We start from the raw sequence: 20109 nt of genomic DNA on the forward strand, positions 1-20109 counted from the left end.
ACCACATAGTGCCTTGCCCACCCTGCAAGGACATTGACTTTGAGAGTAAAATACAGTTAATCTAGCAAATAAAGCAGTTTCTGAGCTGAAAGCATTGGAAAGTTTGAGCTGAGTTGTGACACTATCTACTGTATGCTTCAACGGGAGACTGGCTGTAGGGTAAAGATAGACTGGAATAGGGCAAAGGTGTCAGCAAAGAAGCCAAAATATACAAGTAAAAGACTTAGAAAATGTCAGAGAAGTACGAAAAAGGGATGTTCTTTCTGTGGGGTAACTTGTTGAGGGTAGGCTTGATTGAAAAGATGCCATTATAGCTTGGCCAGAAATGGACAAAAAGATCAGTGAGCAGAGAGGGGACTTGGGTGGAAGACTATTTTAGTATGGCATGAAAATAAAAAGGTATGATCAAGAAGAAATTTATTTATTGGCTTTTGGAAAAGACCCTTTCGTGCTAATTACTGAGTGTAGCTAGAAAAATAATGACTATTTCTTATTTGAACTGTATTTCGGGTTAATTTGCATGATCATCCCGCAGTTGTTTGTAGAATCTGACCTATAAATACTGACTAATAGGCAAGTATTTCAGTTTTATGATAATACCCATTTTCACTTTTTGCCTCTTGGGATTTTAAAACTCAACATAATAATTTCCCCATAAAGAAACAGAAGCTCTTTAAGCATGAATTTTATTTTTTAGAATTAAGAAATAGGTACAGTAAGAAGAAAAATGGGTGAATAGTTTGAAAGCCTTTACTCTCGTCATTTGGCTTTTTTTTACATGTGGTGTTTATTCTGTGTGTAAATTAAAATTACCTTGATGAAGAAAGACCCATTTTCATTTTTCCTTAAAGCTACTGAAAAAGACAAAGTGATTTTTAAGGTCAGTTCCTCAAACTAAGTATTTACAATGTAGGTATTAAATTTAGCTAGCCTCTGTAATAGAGAAGTTCTTATACCTATATACCAGTTGAGTTTTGTAGTTTTTCTTACTCTGCATATACACAGAAATTTATGTTGTAGTATATGAGTATATGTCTTCTAACTTTTCTAGAGAAAACAACCTCATCAAAAAACACCCAGGCATCCTCTCCACCCATGGGCATCCCTAGGCGCCCTGTTGTTTCAGAGACTGTGGACAACTTTGGAGTGGTGCTTACAGATTCATCCAGGCATAGTGGAGGTAGAGTGGAGAATCTTCATTTTATTGATTTTGTTTGTTTACAAATGTAACTGACGTGTTTCAAATTATTGGGGGGATGGAATGGAAGAGGGTGTTTGTCGTTCAGATTATAGCCTATCATATAGATCTTCCAGGTCCAATTTCAACCATTTTTTTAATGCCCTATATTCAAATCTTGGTAACTCAGTGTCATGATTAGTGTTTACGGTAATAAACTCAGGTTCAAAATGTTCTGGTACTTAGGTTTTATAACTCACAAAAAAGATTTTTCTGTTTCCTCTCTGGCGAGGAAACCAAATTTATATTTTGAAAGTCTGACTTTTTGTGTGTGTGTGTGACTTATCAAACTGTATGGTGGTATGTATAGTAAGATTTAGTTTTTGGTTTCTTTTAGGTTTAGTTTTTTAAACAAACGATTACATATCATACTGTGTTTTATGGCTGTAACTTGTCAATGTCATACTCCATTTTATTGCTGTATTTTGCCAATTGTATGGTTTTCATTTTTAATTTTTTTACTTTTTATTTTTTAAAGATGTATTTATTTTAGAGAAGGTGAAGGGCAGAGTAGGAGAGAGCAGGACAAGCAGACTCTCCGTTGAGTGTGGAGCCCCACAAAAGGCTCAGTCTCATGACCCCCAGATCATACATAACCTGAGCTTAAACCAAGAGTTGGATGCTTGACCAACTGAGTCACCAGGGGGCCCTCAACTGTAGGGTGTTTCGATGTCATAGCAATACAGGTTTCAAAATACTTCTCTTTAGTATTTAAATTTCATACTTAACAATTCTGCAATTACAACATAATGTACTTCTTGTGACTGTGTTAATATGTGTTAGCAGGACGTCTAGGGAGGGCTTAAAATTTCATTGCTGAGCTCTTAGAATGTTCAAGCTTCTCTTCCCTATTTTTATAGTCGTTCATGAAGTGGTTTCTGACAAAAGCAAGTCATGACATTTGAACACCCTCTAGAATCCCTCTGCTTCTTCAATATCACGAGCCTCTTCTGCTTGAATACTTTCACTTCTGAGGAATAGTTCACCTACCTTAAGCAGATTATTTACATTAAGTTATCAGCTTTAAAAAAATTTTTTTTTAAGTTTTCATTTGTTTATTTGACAGAGTAAGAGAGGGAGAGAGCACAAGAAGGGGGAGAATCAGAGAGAGAAGCAGACTCCCTGCTGAGCAGGGAGCCTGATGTGGAACTCGATCCCAGGACCCAGGGATCATGACCTGAGCCAAAGGCAGACCCTTAACCGATTGAGCCACCCAGGTGCTCAAGTATCAGCTTTGTATGAATAAAGCTGCCATCTGAAAAGAAAACCTTATGATTTGTTTAACATACTCTGGTAGGTACGGACTAAATGCTGTTGCAGCAGAGGTAAAATAAATCTTGCCTTCAGGAGGTTTACAGCATAGCGGATGATCTAGGCAATGAGTCAATGACAGTATGGGGGTAATATAGACAAATTAACCTGTAACAATGATTTTGATTCATTATGCCTGAGATTCACAAGAGGAATATGTGGGGGAGGCAGGTGGTGGTAAGAGAGGCTCCCTTAGCTCAGCTATGAAGACAAGAATGGATGAAGGAACAGGAAAAGAAGTTCTAGGGAGAGACAGCTCCTGTGCAAAGAGATGCATGATCGATATGTTGTATTTCATTTAGAGATGTGGAGGTGAGAGAATTGATGGTTTGACTGGTAGCTGTGGGGAGTGGGAGCAGGGCAGGTGGGTACCTTGTATAATATACTTAAAATTTCAGTCTTTCCCTGAAAGATATGAAGAACCCTTAAGAGCTTTAAGGAGGGGGAAAGGGTGAATGGCCAAAGATGAGGCTAGAGAAATAATGTGAGGAGTGCCCATGTGGATGGAGGAGGACATAGGTGACAGATAAAGGGAACTGAATGCACACTGAAGGAGAGGGAGAAAGGTGGAGACTCGGGCTCCGGCAACCAGGGACCATGTACCAAGATGGATGATCAAGATTTTTAGGTGCAGGTTATGGATTCCATTCTAGAAGCCAGGAGTTTGGAGTTACCAGGCAGAGATAGCCACGAGAAGTGATTTCTTGAATATCCAAGACAACCCTCTGAGGAAGATAGCTATCAATTTTCCAAATTAGGCAATTGAGACTCGAGAAGGTTGTACAGCTTAGCCTGAGGTCATCCAGCAGATGTGCAACTGCTATTCACATTTCGATTTTTAAACTCCAGCCAGTCTTTCTTTTATTCCTTAACTGTCCCGTGCTCTTTCTTTTAGATCTTGAAGATTCTTCTCTACAGAGATTCTTTTCCCTAATAACCTTTTTCTGTTTGATCTCTGGTGGTCTTCGATGAGTTTTTAACCCTCTGTGAATCAATAGGAGGAAGTTTTGGTGGTCTAGTACCAAAAAAAGAGATTCACTAACAGTTCTGTTCATTCTGTTTTCATTGCTTTCTAACTCGAAAGGAATACAGTAAGTATCACTCAAAAGTTGCCTGCTTTGACTACTTTCCTCTTTTTATCCACTATGCAATTTGTTTTTAAAAAGCCACCGTTTTCTCCATTTCTACCATCTGCAACATTATTACGTTCTTTCCTATGTATTTCTGTTCAGGTTAAAGAGATGTTGAGACAGAGTGGTCTTGCTTAAGGAGGGTGGCACAGGCTGGACACACAGGGCTCCCTTAGCAATTTCAGCCAAGTAGTGTAACCATGGCCCGGAGCTGGTCCACTTCCTTAAGCTCTGGACACTGGATTGTTAGCCAGCCAAAAGATAGTCTCTTGACCCAGCTCACTTCTACAAAATTCATAGAGGATTAATATAAACCAGCATGATGAGTTGCTCATTTGTACTGTAACTGTCACACAGACCAGATTGTTTCTCTCAGCATTCTTTCCTTATAGGAACCAAGTGGGAAGCCACCTATAACCACAAGATGGCTTGGTCAGCAAGAAGAGTTAGGTACATGGTTTAAATGGCAGATGGACTTACTCCTGATGTTTCTACCTGCCACCGAAGTCTAGTGTGGGCCAGGACATCCCCTGCCCTTGGTAGTGCGAACTGAAAGTGCTAGACATTGATTCTCTCACCCCCTTTTTCTAAAGTTTGTGTGGATGATCAAGTGGATCATCTAATTGCTGATAGCACTTTTCTTTAACTACATAGCTCATATTCCTGCATTCATCCCGCACAGCATCCTCTCTTCCCGTTAATATCCCTGTTGATTTATTCCTCAAATTTTATCTCTATTGCATGCAGTTGTTGTTTGTTTTTTTTTTAGTAGCATTCCTGTAGCCTTGAGGTGTGTTAAGATACAATATGATAATAATAGCTAATAATCTGTAGACTGCTTGCTGAATGCGCTTTGTGTAGCTTGGACAGATAAAGAGAACATTTAAATAAAATAATACCTAATTGTGAAAATTTACTGTAAATTATAACCACAATCAGACTTGAAGCACCAAGTAATAATTACTTATACACTGTTGGGCTATGAATCCAAGGTAGCATGGTCACTGTTCCTGTTATCGTTTAACTTTCAGTTTTTAGAGCTAATTATCAAGTTTATAGACGACTTTGCTTTTCCTTCCTTTTACTTCCCGTTTTTGGCCATTTCATTGCCCATTAGCTTTGAACACAGGGCAAGAAGATAGTCATAATATTATTAACCCTGGCAATAAGTTTGGTGATAAACCTTTAATAAAATGGTACTTGGGATTTATCCCTTTGAGTTTATTTGAGTTATTATTTCTGACACCATGGGTTATTGGAGTGGATATTTCCATGTTTAGTTCCAGAGGCACCTGATCGGCCGACCATCTCCACGGCATCAGAGACCTCCGTCTATGTCACTTGGATTCCTCGGGCCAACGGGGGTTCTCCAATCACTGCCTTCAAGGTTGAATACAAACGGATGAGGACTAGTGATTGGCTGGTGGCAGCTGAAGATATCCCTCCTTCCAAACTTTCTGTGGAAGTTCGTAGCTTAGAGCCAGGTAGTAATATTCACACATTTCCTTTTTTGCCATCTATGCCATCTATATGACTTTAGGTGCATATTTGTTAATGATGTTTTATTCTTCCAATTGTTAGACTAATGCAAGCCTATTGTGTGTAAATTTGAAAGCAGAGAAACTAGAAAGAAGAGAAGTCACCCTAAACCCACCCATCCATCCAGAATTAAGTATTGTTTACCCTTTGGTATATTTTTTGTGGCCTTTATAGATTTTTTTTCAAGATTTTATTTATTTATTCATGAGAGACACAGAGAGAGAGAGACAGAGACACAGGCAGAGGGAGAAGCAGGCTCCATGCAGGGAGCCCGATGTGGGACTCCATCCTGGGACTAGGATCGAGTCCCACATCTAGGATCATGCCGTGGGCCTAAAGGAGGTGCTAAACTGCTGAGCCACCCAAGCGTCCCCCTTTATTGATTTTTTAATACAAACCAGGATCATGCCAAAATGTCTCTTGACCTCATTTTCCCTGTATCATATGCACTCTCCAGTGATGTTAGAAATTCTTCAGAAATTCAGTTTTTCATAACTATATATCTATATAGTATACTTTACTTAACCCATCCTATGTTCCTGGGTTTTGGATTCTTTTTAACTGCCAATAAGTAGAAATGGCATTGTAGTGACATCTTCGTGTGTATGCATGTGTAGGTATTTTGCTATGATTCCGTGTTTTAAGAGGAAAACTGCTTGTTATTTGACTAAAACTGTTTGATCTAATGATGAATCCTACTAGGTCTATGGAAATGAAAGAACACTTAATGCTTCTTTGCTTTGTAAGTTTTGTTTTAGCGGAAGGAACCCCCCATCCCTGCCACCACCCCAATATCTTGAGGCTGTATGCCAGAAGTTAAACCATAACAAGAGAAAAGCAGTAACCATAAATATACCCTCATTGATTTTATTTGTTTAGGTTTCATGACCATTTTGCTTATGGGCTTTTAGATGTATTTAGTGATAAATGCCTGTGTTTGTCTAAACAGGTAACATGAGCCTAGGAGCCTGTAGGTATAGTTGGAAGAAGGTGACAAGTTTTAAATATGGGTGAAGCTAAATAGCATTTTATAGACAGAAAACATGGTCTTCAGAAGCCCAGTGCTTATTTCTGAGCCATCAGGAAACGTGCTGTAGGAGTCTAATTTATTCTTTAGATTCAGAACTTCAGAAACTCACAGTCCTTAGTTTTTTTTAAAAAAAGTTCTAAATATATAATACAAATAAATACCTTCTGTGGTAGTTTAAATCTGCTCCCTCTTTGTCCTATTCTTGTGAAATTGGAGTGACATCTGCTGTCATCCACACAGTGTCCCTTCATAAGTGTATTTGCCATATTAAACTTCGCTTCAGTTGTTTCTTTCAAAGGGCAAAGAACCTAGTCTCGAGCACAGATACTTTAACTAATACTGTATTTGATGGTTATGACTTTAGAAGATGATAGTGAAAAAAGCACCCGTGCTATTTCCTGTTCTCTACCCGCCCCTTCCATGACAGACGCCATTAATCCTTCATGGCATTGTCTCCCGGTGGCTATGCATAAGCTCTTGGGATCTGGATTGGGGCATATTGGACAGGCACTGCCAGTTGGCAGAAGCTGGCAAGTGGGTTGGAATCTGATTACCATGTAGGCTTCAGAGCACATGTTTGTTAGTGTAGATACTTGAGCACAGTCGTCATATTTTGAATATTGGACCTTTAGTCGCTGTATTGCAGTTTTTTAAAAACTGTTTTTTTTTTCCTCCCTCAAAAGGGTCAACGTACAAATTTAGGGTCATCGCTATCAACCATTATGGTGAGAGTTTCCGCAGTTCAGCATCTCGTCCTTATCAAGTGGCTGGGTTCCCCAATCGTTTCTCTAACCGTCCCGTAACTGGACCTCACATCGCATACACCGAAGCTGTCAGTGATACTCAGATCATGCTCAAGTGGACGGTAAGTGGGACGTCTTCTCTAAAGGAGACAATTTTCTAGTTTGGTCATGTTGACGATCGATTTACTATTCTCATGAGATGGTATTATGATTAGCAAGAGTCAAAAGTTTTTGACTTTCAAGTGTTTGGCCGTGTTAAGGATTGATTTACTATTCTGATGACATGATATTATGAAGAACAATTTTTTTTAAGATTTTATTTTTTTGAGAGAGAGAGAGAGAGCACAAGCAGGGGAGCAGCAAGGAGAGGGAGAACAGGCTCCCCGCTGAGTAGGGAGCCCCATGCAGGGCTTGATTCCAGGACCCCAGGATCATGACCTGAGGCAAAGGCAGATGCTTAACCGACTGAGCCACCCAGGTGCCCCTGAATAGCAAATGTTTTTAACTTTTTTTAATTCAGTTCGCCAACATTTAGTACATTCTTAGTTTCAGATGTAGTGTTCAGTAATTCATCAGTTGCGTATAACACCCAGTGCTCATCACATCATGTTTTTAACTTTTAAGTGAAGGAAAATTGAAGGGCCCAGATATTTGTCTAAAAGCACATGTGGTAAGGGGGGCAGGATTAAAAATAAACTTGTCTCCTCTGCTCTCATCTAGGTATTAACTTAATTGCCCTTTCAAGATTTAATTTATTTTACACCAAATATCCTTTTATGCCTTTGAACATTGTGAAATATACTCTATTTTTGCTCAGCCCTGACAGTAAACTAAATGCTCTTGATACCTTTGACCACCTTCCAATTAAATTGAAAATGGCCATCAAAGATGTTTGCAAAATGAAGCCACACAGATAAATGAATCTTCATTGCTGTGAAAGTTACATTTATTTTTGTCTTTGACAAGTCTGCACTTCTCTTTTTTAGTACATTCCATCAAGTAACAATAACACTCCCATTCAAGGATTTTATATCTACTACCGGCCAACAGATAGTGATAATGACAGTGATTACAAGAGGGATGTGGTGGAAGGTAAGTCCCCCTGACAAGCTGGAGTCCCCCGTAAAGAGCTTTGGATGGAGAGGGTTTATAAATATTATGGAAAACATCATCCCAGCTTAAGATAGATAAAGCATGAGATGTTATATATACTATTACTTTGACTTTTTCCCAAAGAAAGTCTTTTCCCATTTAATATATGAAGCATCTGATATTTTGGTTAAAGAAACAGTTATGAGTCTGAGGGAGATAAGATTTGTCAGTAGTTTATCTGAAAAAAAATTTTTGTTTCCTGTTTTTTTTTTTTTTTAAATGAATAGTAGCCTGGGTATCAAAGCCACTTGCAACTTCTAGCTAGATTTTTAAAAAACAATGTCTCAGTCCCAGTTCCATTGTAGTCTGTACTAGAACGATTGCATCTTGGGCAGGTTATCTGCTTTTTTAGAGATGCCGTATACGTAGAGTAAAAACCAGCCAAGATAGTGAAGGGTGTTGTAACCACCTTTCCCCTGCAGTTAAATTCTAATCCACGACTTTGCATGTGGTCTGAAGGCTCCAGATGGTCAGGCTGGCCCCTGCCTACACCCGCTGCTGATCTAACGCACCTGTCCCCTCTCTCTGTGTCTTCCGTGACCCACTGGCTCTGAGTTTCCTTGTATGTACCGAGATCTCTCCTGCCTTGGGACTATGACACATGGCAATTCCAGCTGCCTCCTCTGCTCCTCTCCCAGTGTTTGATTCAGGGACTCCACTTTTCTGTTCTGTGCTTAAATGTTATTTCCTTGGAGAACCTCCACTGCTGTATGTGAGATACCCTTGGTGTAATTCCTAACTGTGACCTTTATGGTTCTCCCGTGGAGTTCATGAATGGTTGATATGTAAGGAGTGTGTGTTTTTGTGTATGTGTGTGGATACATGAAATTATTTACTTAGTTGGTCTCCCCCAGTAAACGTTAGCCTCTTTGTAGGCCAGGAGCCTTTGCTCCCAGTGCCGTATCCCCAAGCCCCTATAGTGGTACAGTGTTAAGTATTTATTGAAGGAAGGAATGCTTGGAGTCCAGAAAGAATCGTGGAATGTCTGGGGATAATCAGACTGGAAAAAGGACGATGAGCCAGCAATGTGACAGCTGTCTTCGAATATATAACGACTGTTACGTGGAGGAGGAACTCAGCCAGTTGGAGAGGGACAGCCAAAAGGATGTGGTGTAAGGAAGATCCCTCCAACAGCATTTTTAACAAAGGCTCTCTGACAAAATAAAAAATTTCCTAATTTTGGAGGAAAAGCTGGATGCTTATTGCTCAGTGATAGCTTGAAAGGGATTCTTGCTTTGGGAGGAAGGCTCCTTCCAAGGCCTTTTTGCACTCCAAGGTTCTGATTCTTTGAACTGTTAACATTCTAAATGGATCATGTCGGAGAATGGCCCTAGGCCAAGGTTATTTTCCTACGATTTCTTGACATTAAATACTGCATATTGTTTTTGTTATATGTAGTCATATAATAAATTCATTTAGATGTGCGATATCAGGTTTCCTTAAATATTGTGGCATTCCTTTTAATGTTTATCCAGTGGAATTACTTTTGTAAAGTAGTAAAAGGTTATCATCTGAGTTTTAATACATGGCACTTTAGGTAGGTGCTCAGTAAATATTTTCTGAATAAAAGAATGATTATTTTTCTTAATCTGGAAAAGTAGGAAACAGATTAGTTTCTAAAATCTGCTTTAAACATGAGGAATTGAGGAAATGAGGTAAGAGACTTGTTAGTAGCCAGACTATTCTCTGAAGTTAAGATAGTAACTATCTTGAGGGAGAAGTGACCGGAAGAAGCATGGGGAGGACTTTTGGGGTGCCAGTTAATATTTCCTTTCTTGAAATATGTTCAGTTCTTGAACTTCCGTGAACTGTTTGGTTATGGATACTTTTCCATATGCATATTTCACTTTCTAGAAAGGCTATTCAAAAGAAGAAATGGTAAGAATTGTTAGTAACTGTTCACTATATTGGAGTCCTACCTGGGTCTTTATTCGAGTTTAGCTGGGTTAGGAGAGTGGGTCTATTAGACTTTTATTTTTTAAATCTTTTTTTTTTTTTTTAAGATTTTATTTATTAATGAGAGACACAGAGAGAGAGAGGCAGAGACATAGGCAGAGAGAGAAGCAGGCTCCATGCAGGGAGCCCAATGCAGGACTCGATCCCGGGACTCCAGGATCAATGCCTCGGGCCGAAGGCAGACACTCAATGCCTGAGCCACCCAGGCATCCCTTTTTTAAATCTTTTGACAGAGTTTAAACATTTGCTGTAAAATAGTGCTAAACAGGTAAATGTTAGTAAAGTGAAGACCTTTCTCTGTTTCTCTCTACGTGTCACTCTTTTCCCTACCTCTCCTGGCTCTACTCTCTAGAAAGAGCCACCGGGGACCAGTTTTTAAAGGATATTCTCTAGTTAAATCTTTGAACTTTTGCAAGCTTGTGTGATGTGAATATCGTGTGTGGAGCTGGGAAATTACTTTACAGGAGCTTTTGTATCTAGTAGTAGTGTCTGCAAATGTGAGTTTTGCCTTCTGGTTCACAGAGAACTTGTTTATAAACTCAGTAGACGGAGCAGTTAGATGTTTAAGTGGGTTTCACTGTGCTGTGTAATTTGCTTATTCCTTATTTTCAAGTTTATGCATTTGAAATTCTTTTTGTGGCGGTCTTAAACTATTGGCCTGTTCTCCCAAACCAAGGAACAAAAGTATTTACCCTTAGCACGTAACGTTTTCTTTAAAGTGAAGTTTTAGGTTACTTATGTGTATTGACTCAGAATTGTTTAAGCTTTTGGAAAAAAAAAATCTGAAACTTGATTACAGTGTTAAAAAATATGCTAAGAGCGATTATATTAAGTTCCACATTGGGACAAACCGTAAATGTCTCCAGCATACCAGTGCCTGTGTGATGAATATTTTTATCTTATAAAGTTAAGTTGAGTCTCAAATAAATCAGAGTATCAGGAATCCTAATCTTTAAGCCTGTGTTTTGTTTCTCGCCTTTTCTAAAATATCCTTTGAGAAAAAAAATTACCATTTAAGCAAACAAAGGATATGCTGGTTGGTTGACTTTCAGCCTGATAATACACTTAGTTGTCTTACTCATCAATGATCAGTAAAGACTTTTTTTCCCTCTGTTCCTACTTCCTGTCGCTTAGCCCTCCGAAGAATTACCCTAACAGTGGAATATTAATTTAACCAGATTTGTGTCCTTTTAACAATTTTCTTTTATTTGTAACATATCAGAAGCGTGGTGTGATTCCGTTTTGACTAGGGCTTTGAAAGGAAAACTTCAACTGCAGTGTGGTAATTATTTGGGCGAATGTTTATAGGTAGGTGAGCGTAGGGCTGGGTGAGGAAAGACCCAAGGACAGCGGAGAAAATGGAAGTCTTTGAGAAAGTCTGTGGAATTTAGAAATCTATTTCAGTCTTTGAATCAAGGTTTAAGTCAACTTTATTGTAGGGTCCTCTTTACACTCATAAAGGGGGCATAGATTTCTTCCCTTCTTGAGCCTTTCAGAGTCCCTTGATCCTAGAACAAGCAGATTCTCTTCCATGTAAACTGTGGGTCTTTATGAATGAGGGGTTTTGTGGTGCTGACCTGCCAAAGGGGTTGTGTGTCCAGTTTGGAGTATTTTTGTCCGTGTTGAATTAGAAGGGAACCTAGTACTCTTAGTCCTGTCCTCTGAGTAGACCTGACTTGGATGCTTGGTTTGGTTTTGTTTTTCCTCCCCCTTCAATTAATTCTTAAATCAGTAGGTGGTATAGTTGAGCTTCTAAGGAACTGTGGAAACAGTTTGAAGAGGTGTTTTCTGAGAGGGATTAGAGGTGCTTGTAGAGCTAATTGAATCTGGCAGAAGTGTCCTGTTTATTAAAGGCGTCACATGCTCATGGAGGTAAAGATGGGGGGCAGTTTTATGGGAATGTGTGCTTGAAGAGCGTTTCTAAATGAAACCATTGGCTGTGGGCCATGGACAACAGAATCATTCTGTTAGAGATACTTGTGTGGCTTGGGGACCCCGACTCAAAGGAAAAGAAGTAGTGGGAGCAGGAACCCAGAGCTTCCCCTAGTAGATTTGCTTTTTGATTATTCTCAACCATTAATTCAGGCATGTGCTTATCTGTTCATTCATACCATGTCCAGTCCAGTGGGATTGAGAGTTTTCTTTTCTTTTTTAAAAGATTTTATTTATTTATTCATGAGAGACACACAGAGAGAGGCAGAGACACAGGCAGAGGGAGAGGCAGGCTCCCTGGGGCAGCCCCATGTGGGACTCCACCCCAGGATGCTGGGATCACGACCTGAGCCAAAGGCAGATGCTCATCCACTGAGCCACCCGAGCACCCTGGTGCCCCAGGATTGAGAGTTTCTGTAAGACCTGTCTTGTAACTACATGGTCACTTGTCCTGGGTAAGGCACCATTTGCTGATCTCACTTATAGTATTCCTTTCTGGTGGGTGGACAGACTGGATTGACTCGCTAGACTAAAATGGAACATCAGAGGGTTTGAGGGTTTTTTTTTTTATTTCACCTATGCATAAAATTAACATGTTTTATAAAAGACTCACCGCTAATTATTCGCATTATTTATTTATAATGAAACAGTATTACTACCAATGTACAGGTTCAGCTTTCAATCATTGTACCTCATGTCCTTTGTTTCCTGGCATGTAACCGAAATGCTATTTATCTGTGGTGCATTACCAAAATACTTCTATTAAGGATGTTTTCATTGCACAGACTGACTCTACAGTGATATGTGCTGTTCCAGCCTCGTTTTGAGATGACCCTTCAGGTCGTACGCTATGTAAAGCTCCTCTTTTATTTTTCCTTTCTAGGTTCGAAGCAGTGGCACATGATTGGTCATCTGCAGCCAGAAACCTCCTACGATATTAAAATGCAGTGCTTCAATGAAGGGGGAGAAAGCGAGTTTAGTAATGTGATGATCTGTGAAACTAAAGGTAGGAGACAAATGGGAGCTCTTCCTTTTTCCCCAGACGGTACTGGAATTTCAAACTGCATTATTCCTTCTGACTCTTGATATGTTTCCCTAAGGAAGCACCTGCTCTGGACCATTTCCTAGGTGCAGGCATTAAGACTGTCCCAACAGAAAATATAATAAGTTGGCTAGAGCACTTGTCTTAAACATACTTTATGTAGGCATGGATCGTAGTCATGAATTCCCATGTGACACCAAGTAAGTCACTTACCTTCTTTTTTCTCTTTACGAATAGAGTAGAAGTATTTGCTGAATAATTTCTGAGATTGCTGCTGGAATTAGAATACTGGAAAACAAAAATATAATTTTAAGGAAAAGTGCTTCGTACGCTTAAAGTGGAAACTTTCTGGAGTGACAGTTATGCATAGCACTGTCTACTGCTTAAGTGCGGTGGTTAAGTTCAGAATCCGCAGTGCGCTAATGCTAAATTGGAATTCTCAACTCTGCCTACGTGCGTAGATGGACTGTAAAGTATCTTCTGTTTTTAAAGGTGGCGATAGTACATGTGAATAATAGAAACAGCTAATGTGGCTATTTATAAACTTGTGTCCCGTTTCAGTTAAATTTGACAGAAAAAGTGACTGTTTTTGACTTCTGTCTGTTTTTTTTAAATTAATTAATTAATTAATTTATGATAGAGAGAGAGAGAGAGAGAGAGAGAGAGAGAGAGGCAGAGACACAGGAGGAGGGAGAAGCGGGCCTGGAGCCTGATGTGGGACTCGATCCCGGGACTCCAGGATCACACCCTGGGCCAAAGGCAGGCGCTAAACCGCTGAGCCACCCAGGGATCCCCGACTTATGTTTGGTTTTAAGAACATGAGAAAATTTCCCAGAGTCCTCACTGGTCCCCCACCCCCATTAGTCTCCGTGGTCAGCACTCAGTCCAGACCATTCCCTACAATGGAATGATTGGTCAGGAGCTACTCGAGTTGTGTGGGGTTCGAGTGGACAGCTGAATGAATTTGGGCCTCTGAGGAGCGTGGGAGGAAGAGCCTGCTGAGTGGGCCAGGCTCCAGGTGATTTTATGTGCTGACTTAAAAATGAAGAAACTAGGGCTCAGAAAAATTGAATTGTAAAGACAAGACATAGTTTTTCATCTTTAACGCTAAGTCATGTGTGTTTCTGCTGCAAAACCCGCCTATTAAATCCACATTTAAGCATACATATGCACGGACCTTTAGGTTTACTTTGGTTAGTATATATTTGAGGGGCTTTTTGTACTAGTCACTGCTTTGTTAATGGGCGTTTCTTACTTGCCTCTAGAGTGTTGTGATACTTGGGGCAAAATTAAATAAAAATGAAATTTATCGTCTCTGCCCCCAAGACCTTTAAGAATCTAGCCAGGCAAAACACAAAACACAGACAGCAGTGTAGTAACTGTATTGTTTAAGTAGCATTAGAGGCTAGCCGTGTCTGTGATAGCATGCCTCATTAATTGACTGGGAAATAAAAGGTTCTACCTACAGACTTCCAGGTCACTGACAGATGAAAATACCTAACCATTCATATTGAATGACTTTCTAAAAGATATTACACAATTTCCAGCCTGTGGAAAGAGATTGTAGGATACACCATTTCTGTTTTTAAAGAAATGAGTCAAGGTTCTTGTTAGGAACAATGATTGTCTTATCTTTAGTAATTCAATAAGGTTTTCCGGGAATGACAGAGGTGTTGAGGCCAGCCATTTCCCCGTGCCCTAACAGATCATAGCCTGTCATAGTTTTTCTTTGGTTCTTTGGCTTCTCTTTGTATCTCATTGCACCAGTCTTGTTTCATGTTCTTAAGTCTCTTCTTCTCCCTCCTCTTCCTTCTGTTTTTCTTCTTTCTCCTCCTCTCCTTCTTCCTAGAGTTAGCTTTCTCTCCCTGTTGATGTTGATGCATCTGCCTCACTCACCATCCACCACAGAAATTTTCAGCTTTAGCAGAGGCTAGCAAAATCAGCAAGCTTGGTAGAATTATGAATAAATAAAGAGTAAATGAAGAGCGAATAAACCTGACGGACTTCCCCACGGGTCATTGTGATCTTTAATGTATGATCTGCAGCATCCACGTTGCCTCAGAAAGTCATTTGTTTTCTTTAGAATTGGCAGGGACCTTGGAATTATCTAATCCAAAATACCACCTGAAGTAGGAATTTCCTTGAGTCTCTGCCAAGTATTTATCCACTTTGCAGTGTTGAAGACCTCTTCCCTTTAAAAAGTGGGCTCTTCTTTGTGGATTCCTAACTCTATTCTGCATAAAGGTGCTAGAAAGTTGAACCCCAACATAATGTTTATTGAAGTAGAATTTTTTAAGGATCACTCTGCTCCAGTGGGTTGTTAAGAGCCATAACAGGAAATATGATATAATACCTAACAGTAACAAAATTGGTTGAGCACTGCCATGTGCCAAGCTCTGTTCTAAGTGCTTTACATGATCAACTCATTTATTCTTTATTACAGCCTTACGATAGAACTTTTTAGTCTTATCTCTAGTTCCCACATGCAGACCCTGGTTCCTGGAGGTTTAAGTCATACAGCTAATTATAAGTGGTGGAACTGAATATATACCTGGGCAGTCTGCTTCCAGAGACAGGGCTATCCGCCGCTATGCTCTGCTGCTTTGGCATTTAAAGCATGAAGAACATGTTATTCGAGGACAGAGAAAATGGGGCTTGAGTCGCATCTGTTATTAGCTTTTGTGGTCACTATTTTCCAGAATATCAGTGAATTAGGTAGAAGAACTGCGTTTACATGGACTCCAAAGGTTTTTGGTTTTGGACTACTTAATATTAAGTGTGAGGTTTTTGGAATCGTATATAATTATTTGAATGGCTCAAAGTCATACCTTTAATATCAATCACATAAAAGAGGCATAACATTTCTAATTTTGAATCTTACTCAGCTCAAAGTATGTCACACAGAAAGGAGTTTTTGTCTCATCTGTAAGTTGAAATATTGGGAGTCTTCTATAGGGACAACTGAGCAGATTATCATATAGCAGTTTGGGTTAGACCAAGGGTATTTGTTTCTCTGATTTTATGATTTCTCTAGAATTTGTGGACTAAGACTTTGGCACATCAGATTTTTAAACTTTTGAGTCCTCTTTGTGACTCATTGGTGGTCAGATCATCTCAGTAACAAGTGTAAACAGACTGGCTTGTATTCCTAACCAGACCTCCTTCAGAGAGTAAACCATTTCATAGAGTCTGTATTCACTCTGACATCATGTTTTCTTTTATATGTCAACTAGTGAAACGTGTTCCTGGAGCTTCTGAGTATCCTGTCAAAGACTTGAGTACCCCTCCAAATTCTTCAGGAAGTGGACGAAATGTTGGGCCTGCCACCAGCCCCGCCAGGAGCAGCGATATGTTGTATCTGATAGTTGGCTGTGTGTTAGGTGTGATGGTCCTCATTCTCATGGTTTTCATTGCAATGTGCCTGTGGAAGAACCGCCAGCAAAACACCATACAGAGTAAGCCATTCGTAAATATTTCCTTGTCTTTTTGTGAAGATGAGTAGGAAAATATTGTTAGAATATTGATCTCTAAGACTTCCGTGTGTTAGTGTCATGGTATAAAACACATGGTATAAACACATCTTCATTCAGGGGAGGTGACTTTAAAACTGTTCTAGCTGTCAACCAGAATAAGTGGAGCATCACATTAAATCGCCCAGTAGAAATAAACAACAAAGCCAAAACCAGGCAGGTCTCTTAAGTAAATAGCTGGCTTAGTGCTGGGAAACTCTGGCTTTGTCAGACCACCAAAGAGCATGAGTTCTTGAAGCATGAGCTTTGGAATTGTTGCAAGAACACCTTCGTACTGGTACGAGTCTTGTCAACAGGAATAGAAAAGTCTGGAAATGAGGGGGAAAGGAATACTTGTCTAAGTTACTGTGACTGAATGACACACATTAAGGTACCATGGTCCTGCTTCAGTACCCAAAGTCAGTACGGCTCCAGACCGGCACCTTTCCCCACTAAGTGTCTCTAGTAATGGAATGCTGGTGCTGTCAGTGATGGTGCTGCATGAAAACAGATGATGAACCCCTCTTCCCTCTTTTTCTCTGACCTTCCCTCCCTACCTTTCTTGTTCTCCCAGCTATTATAAGATAGGGGAATCATTAGTCTTTAGTGGGAGAAGGTTTTTTGGTTTCCCCTTTGACCCCAGAATAAGAGAATCCAAGCTAACAGCCCGGGGGGAGAAAAGGTGATTTATTTTTACTGAATTGGTGCTTTCTAGGAGATATGGAGAGAGATGGTGGTGGTGGTGGTGCCAGGCTGAAAGGGTTGGAGATCATTTGATTGGGTCTTTTCCTAAATGGTTTCAATGTCATTGACTTTAATTGTGTGAGTGTGTGATGAATCATTAAAAGAAAAGTGTTGCACTCCTTTTCTGAGCAAGATTAATCTGGCAAAGGTCATTTTCCTTTGTGACTTGGTCATGTGTTCAAAGATGGAAATCTAGGGTAGAATATTCATTCAGTCATTTATTCAGAAGCTACTCATGGACTATTTTTGATATGCCTGGCACTGTTAGACAGTGTGGATGCAATGGTAAAAATGTAAACCTGGTCCCTGCCCTGTCAGCTTATAGTTTAATGGAAAAGATAAGCAGGTATGCTGACAATAACTCACCTGTGCAAGAAGTTCAGTAATAGGAAGAAGGACACCTAATCTAGTCTTGACATGCTCTAATACCTTTGAAGAATTTAACAAAACTCTGCCAACAAGTCCTGTGCAACTTAGGTGCTATATTTTCTCAGGGCTATTACACTTTTTTTCTAAATATATCTAGCAAGTGTGCCTCTGGAAATTGGAACACTGAGGCAACTATTTAAGTGCTTTTAATATACGGAAATGGAGTAATTAGCCTTTGGCCTTTAGTACCCCACACCTTTCACATGGGCTGTATTAACCAAGGAGCTGATAGTCAGTGAATGTATACACAACTGCATCCTTTCATCTGAAAGTGTTGTGTAAAAAAAAAAAAAAAGTGCTATTTATTACTATTGAAAATATCCTACCTTAAGTTTGCCTTTTGTTGTTGTTCTCTCGGCACTTTGAAGTGTGTGGGAGTTTAAATACTTTTTCTTAGTGCTGCCAGTACTTAGATAGTTTCAACTTGCATGATTTATTAATTGTCTTGAGTAATTTCTCTCTGGTTAATTTCTCTTCCCATTAACAAAGCCTTAATTAACTCAGAGTTCCTAGCTATCTTCACACAAGGAAAGAGCAATAACTGTCTTAAAGCATATCTCATAATTAGACTTTAAGTGAACACATTTAAGGCATTTCATTTTAGTGTATTTGTAGTTTCTTAGGGGTTTATTAATAAAACTGCCTATGTAAGAAGATTGTCTTTTTCATTATCTTACTTTTTCTCTCTCTCTTTTTTTTTTTTCTCTCTTAACAGAGTATGACCCTCCAGGATATCTCTACCAGGGGTCAGATATTAATGGGCAGATGGTAGAATACACTACTCTGCCTGGCACAAACCGGATAAATGGGAATGTTCATGGAAGCCTCATAAGCAATGGAGGTCTCAGCAATGGCTGCTCCCATCTTCACCATAAGATCCCTAATGGAGTCAATGGAATCATGAATGGAAGCTTAAATGGAGGGCTTTACTCAGGGCACACAGGTTCAATAACCAGGATGCATATGGATTTTGAACATCCTCGTCACCTAGTAAATGTAAGAGACCTAATGATAGATAAGGCGTCCCTGTGCCCGTGGTGCCAGAGAGCAAGAACAGGGCTGGCCTACTTGCTTGGCCTTTGTCATAGAAACCTCACGGGTTTGTTGAACTGGAAATAGTATGTATTACTGGCAACCCCTTCATGTAGAGTAATCTTGGTGAGCTTTCTATTGTCAGGTGATAGTTACATTCATCAATTTGGTTTATATTTTAAAATTATTTCACAGTGAAAGTGGAATACTGGTAACAATCTGGCTGGAAGTTATTCTTGAGAATTGGAAATACCATTGGGTGTAGAGTGGACCCAATACTTTAAATTTGCTTTATTTAGAGCAAAGTCTGAAAACTCATATGCCTAGAGGGGTCAGGCAGATCGTGAAACTGAGCAAAGCAAGTTGAGAATGAGACAGAAGCAGTGGAGTCAGTAGCAATCTGGAGAGCTGCAACTCACTCCAGTTGTTGGCATGCAGAATGGAGGGCCTGGGGTTACCAGGTTTTCTGATTTTTCAAAACATCTTGTAAATCTAGGAAAAATTGCCAGATTTTATACACATTGGCAATGAATTCCAATTTTTGATAGCATTGTGTAGGCCACATGGAACAAGTCCACAGGCCACCAGATTGTGACTTCCGCCCCATAGTGAGTTTCTTTTGTTTGTTGTATCCAATGTGTGGTACGATTGTGGCCTGTAAGATTTTTGTCTTTTATGATACTAGTATTTCTTAACTACAGGATAGGCCTTGAAAAATACTTTGTTTCAGAGATAACTCGGTGATAATAGTTTAATTTTTGAAATGGGAATAGAATGACTAGCATATTTTACATTTCTGCTGGTTAAAGAGGTTCTGTGCATTAGGAAGTTTGATTTATGATGCTGTTTGGATATGCATCCACATTATTTCTCAATCAAATAGGTCATATGTTTAGTTGATCATATTAAGCGCTCGTTGAGGTTTTTATCATTGTTCTAATTACAGATAAATTTGCCGTAACCCACAAGGTGCTAAAATTAGAAGTTTAGAGTTTTTTCATCCTCAACTTCAACAAAGATTTATTTAAAAATATTACATTTGGAGAAAAAAACTATAATATATATTTGTATCTTAAAGCTGGACATCTGATGGGATTTCATATGATCTAGTCTTAGTGTTTTGTAGAAAAATACCTAATTTGCTTGAGTGTGTCTCATTACCAAAAGAGAATAATGATTTCATTATTTTATGTGGAAGGACATGGCTTATATTCAGACTTTCTAAACTGTTTTTGTCACCATTCCTAGTCCAAACTACTGACATTGTCCAAGAAACTAAAGGAGAGAGCTTAAGGTTTGAGTAGCACTTGCTGTTTCCGTAAG

General features: G+C 39.4%; 1 protein-coding gene across 9 annotated transcripts in view; it reads left to right on the plus strand.

Annotated features, from left to right (window-relative positions):
• CDON (cell adhesion associated, oncogene regulated) overlaps positions 1 to 20109 on the plus strand; it is a 112208-nt gene that overhangs the window by 71457 nt on the left and 20642 nt on the right. For all 9 annotated transcript variants that reach the window (XR_005990153.1, XR_005990152.1, XM_041770194.1 and 6 more), the window contains 7 exons: positions 1052 to 1180; positions 4959 to 5162; positions 6931 to 7112; positions 7977 to 8082; positions 12914 to 13036; positions 16306 to 16527; positions 18470 to 18750. Coding sequence is in view for 7 of the 9 variants with exons in the window: in XM_041770194.1 (XP_041626128.1) it covers positions 1052 to 1180; positions 4959 to 5162; positions 6931 to 7112; positions 7977 to 8082; positions 12914 to 13036; positions 16306 to 16527; positions 18470 to 18750 (1247 nt within the window). In the remaining 2 variants the exon portion in view is untranslated. The remainder of the gene's footprint in view (positions 1 to 1051; positions 1181 to 4958; positions 5163 to 6930; positions 7113 to 7976; positions 8083 to 12913; positions 13037 to 16305; positions 16528 to 18469; positions 18751 to 20109) is intronic.

The sequence above is a fragment of the Vulpes lagopus genome, chromosome 10 (assembly GCF_018345385.1).
Source record: "Vulpes lagopus strain Blue_001 chromosome 10, ASM1834538v1, whole genome shotgun sequence".
Classification (NCBI taxonomy): domain Eukaryota; kingdom Metazoa; phylum Chordata; class Mammalia; order Carnivora; family Canidae; genus Vulpes; species Vulpes lagopus.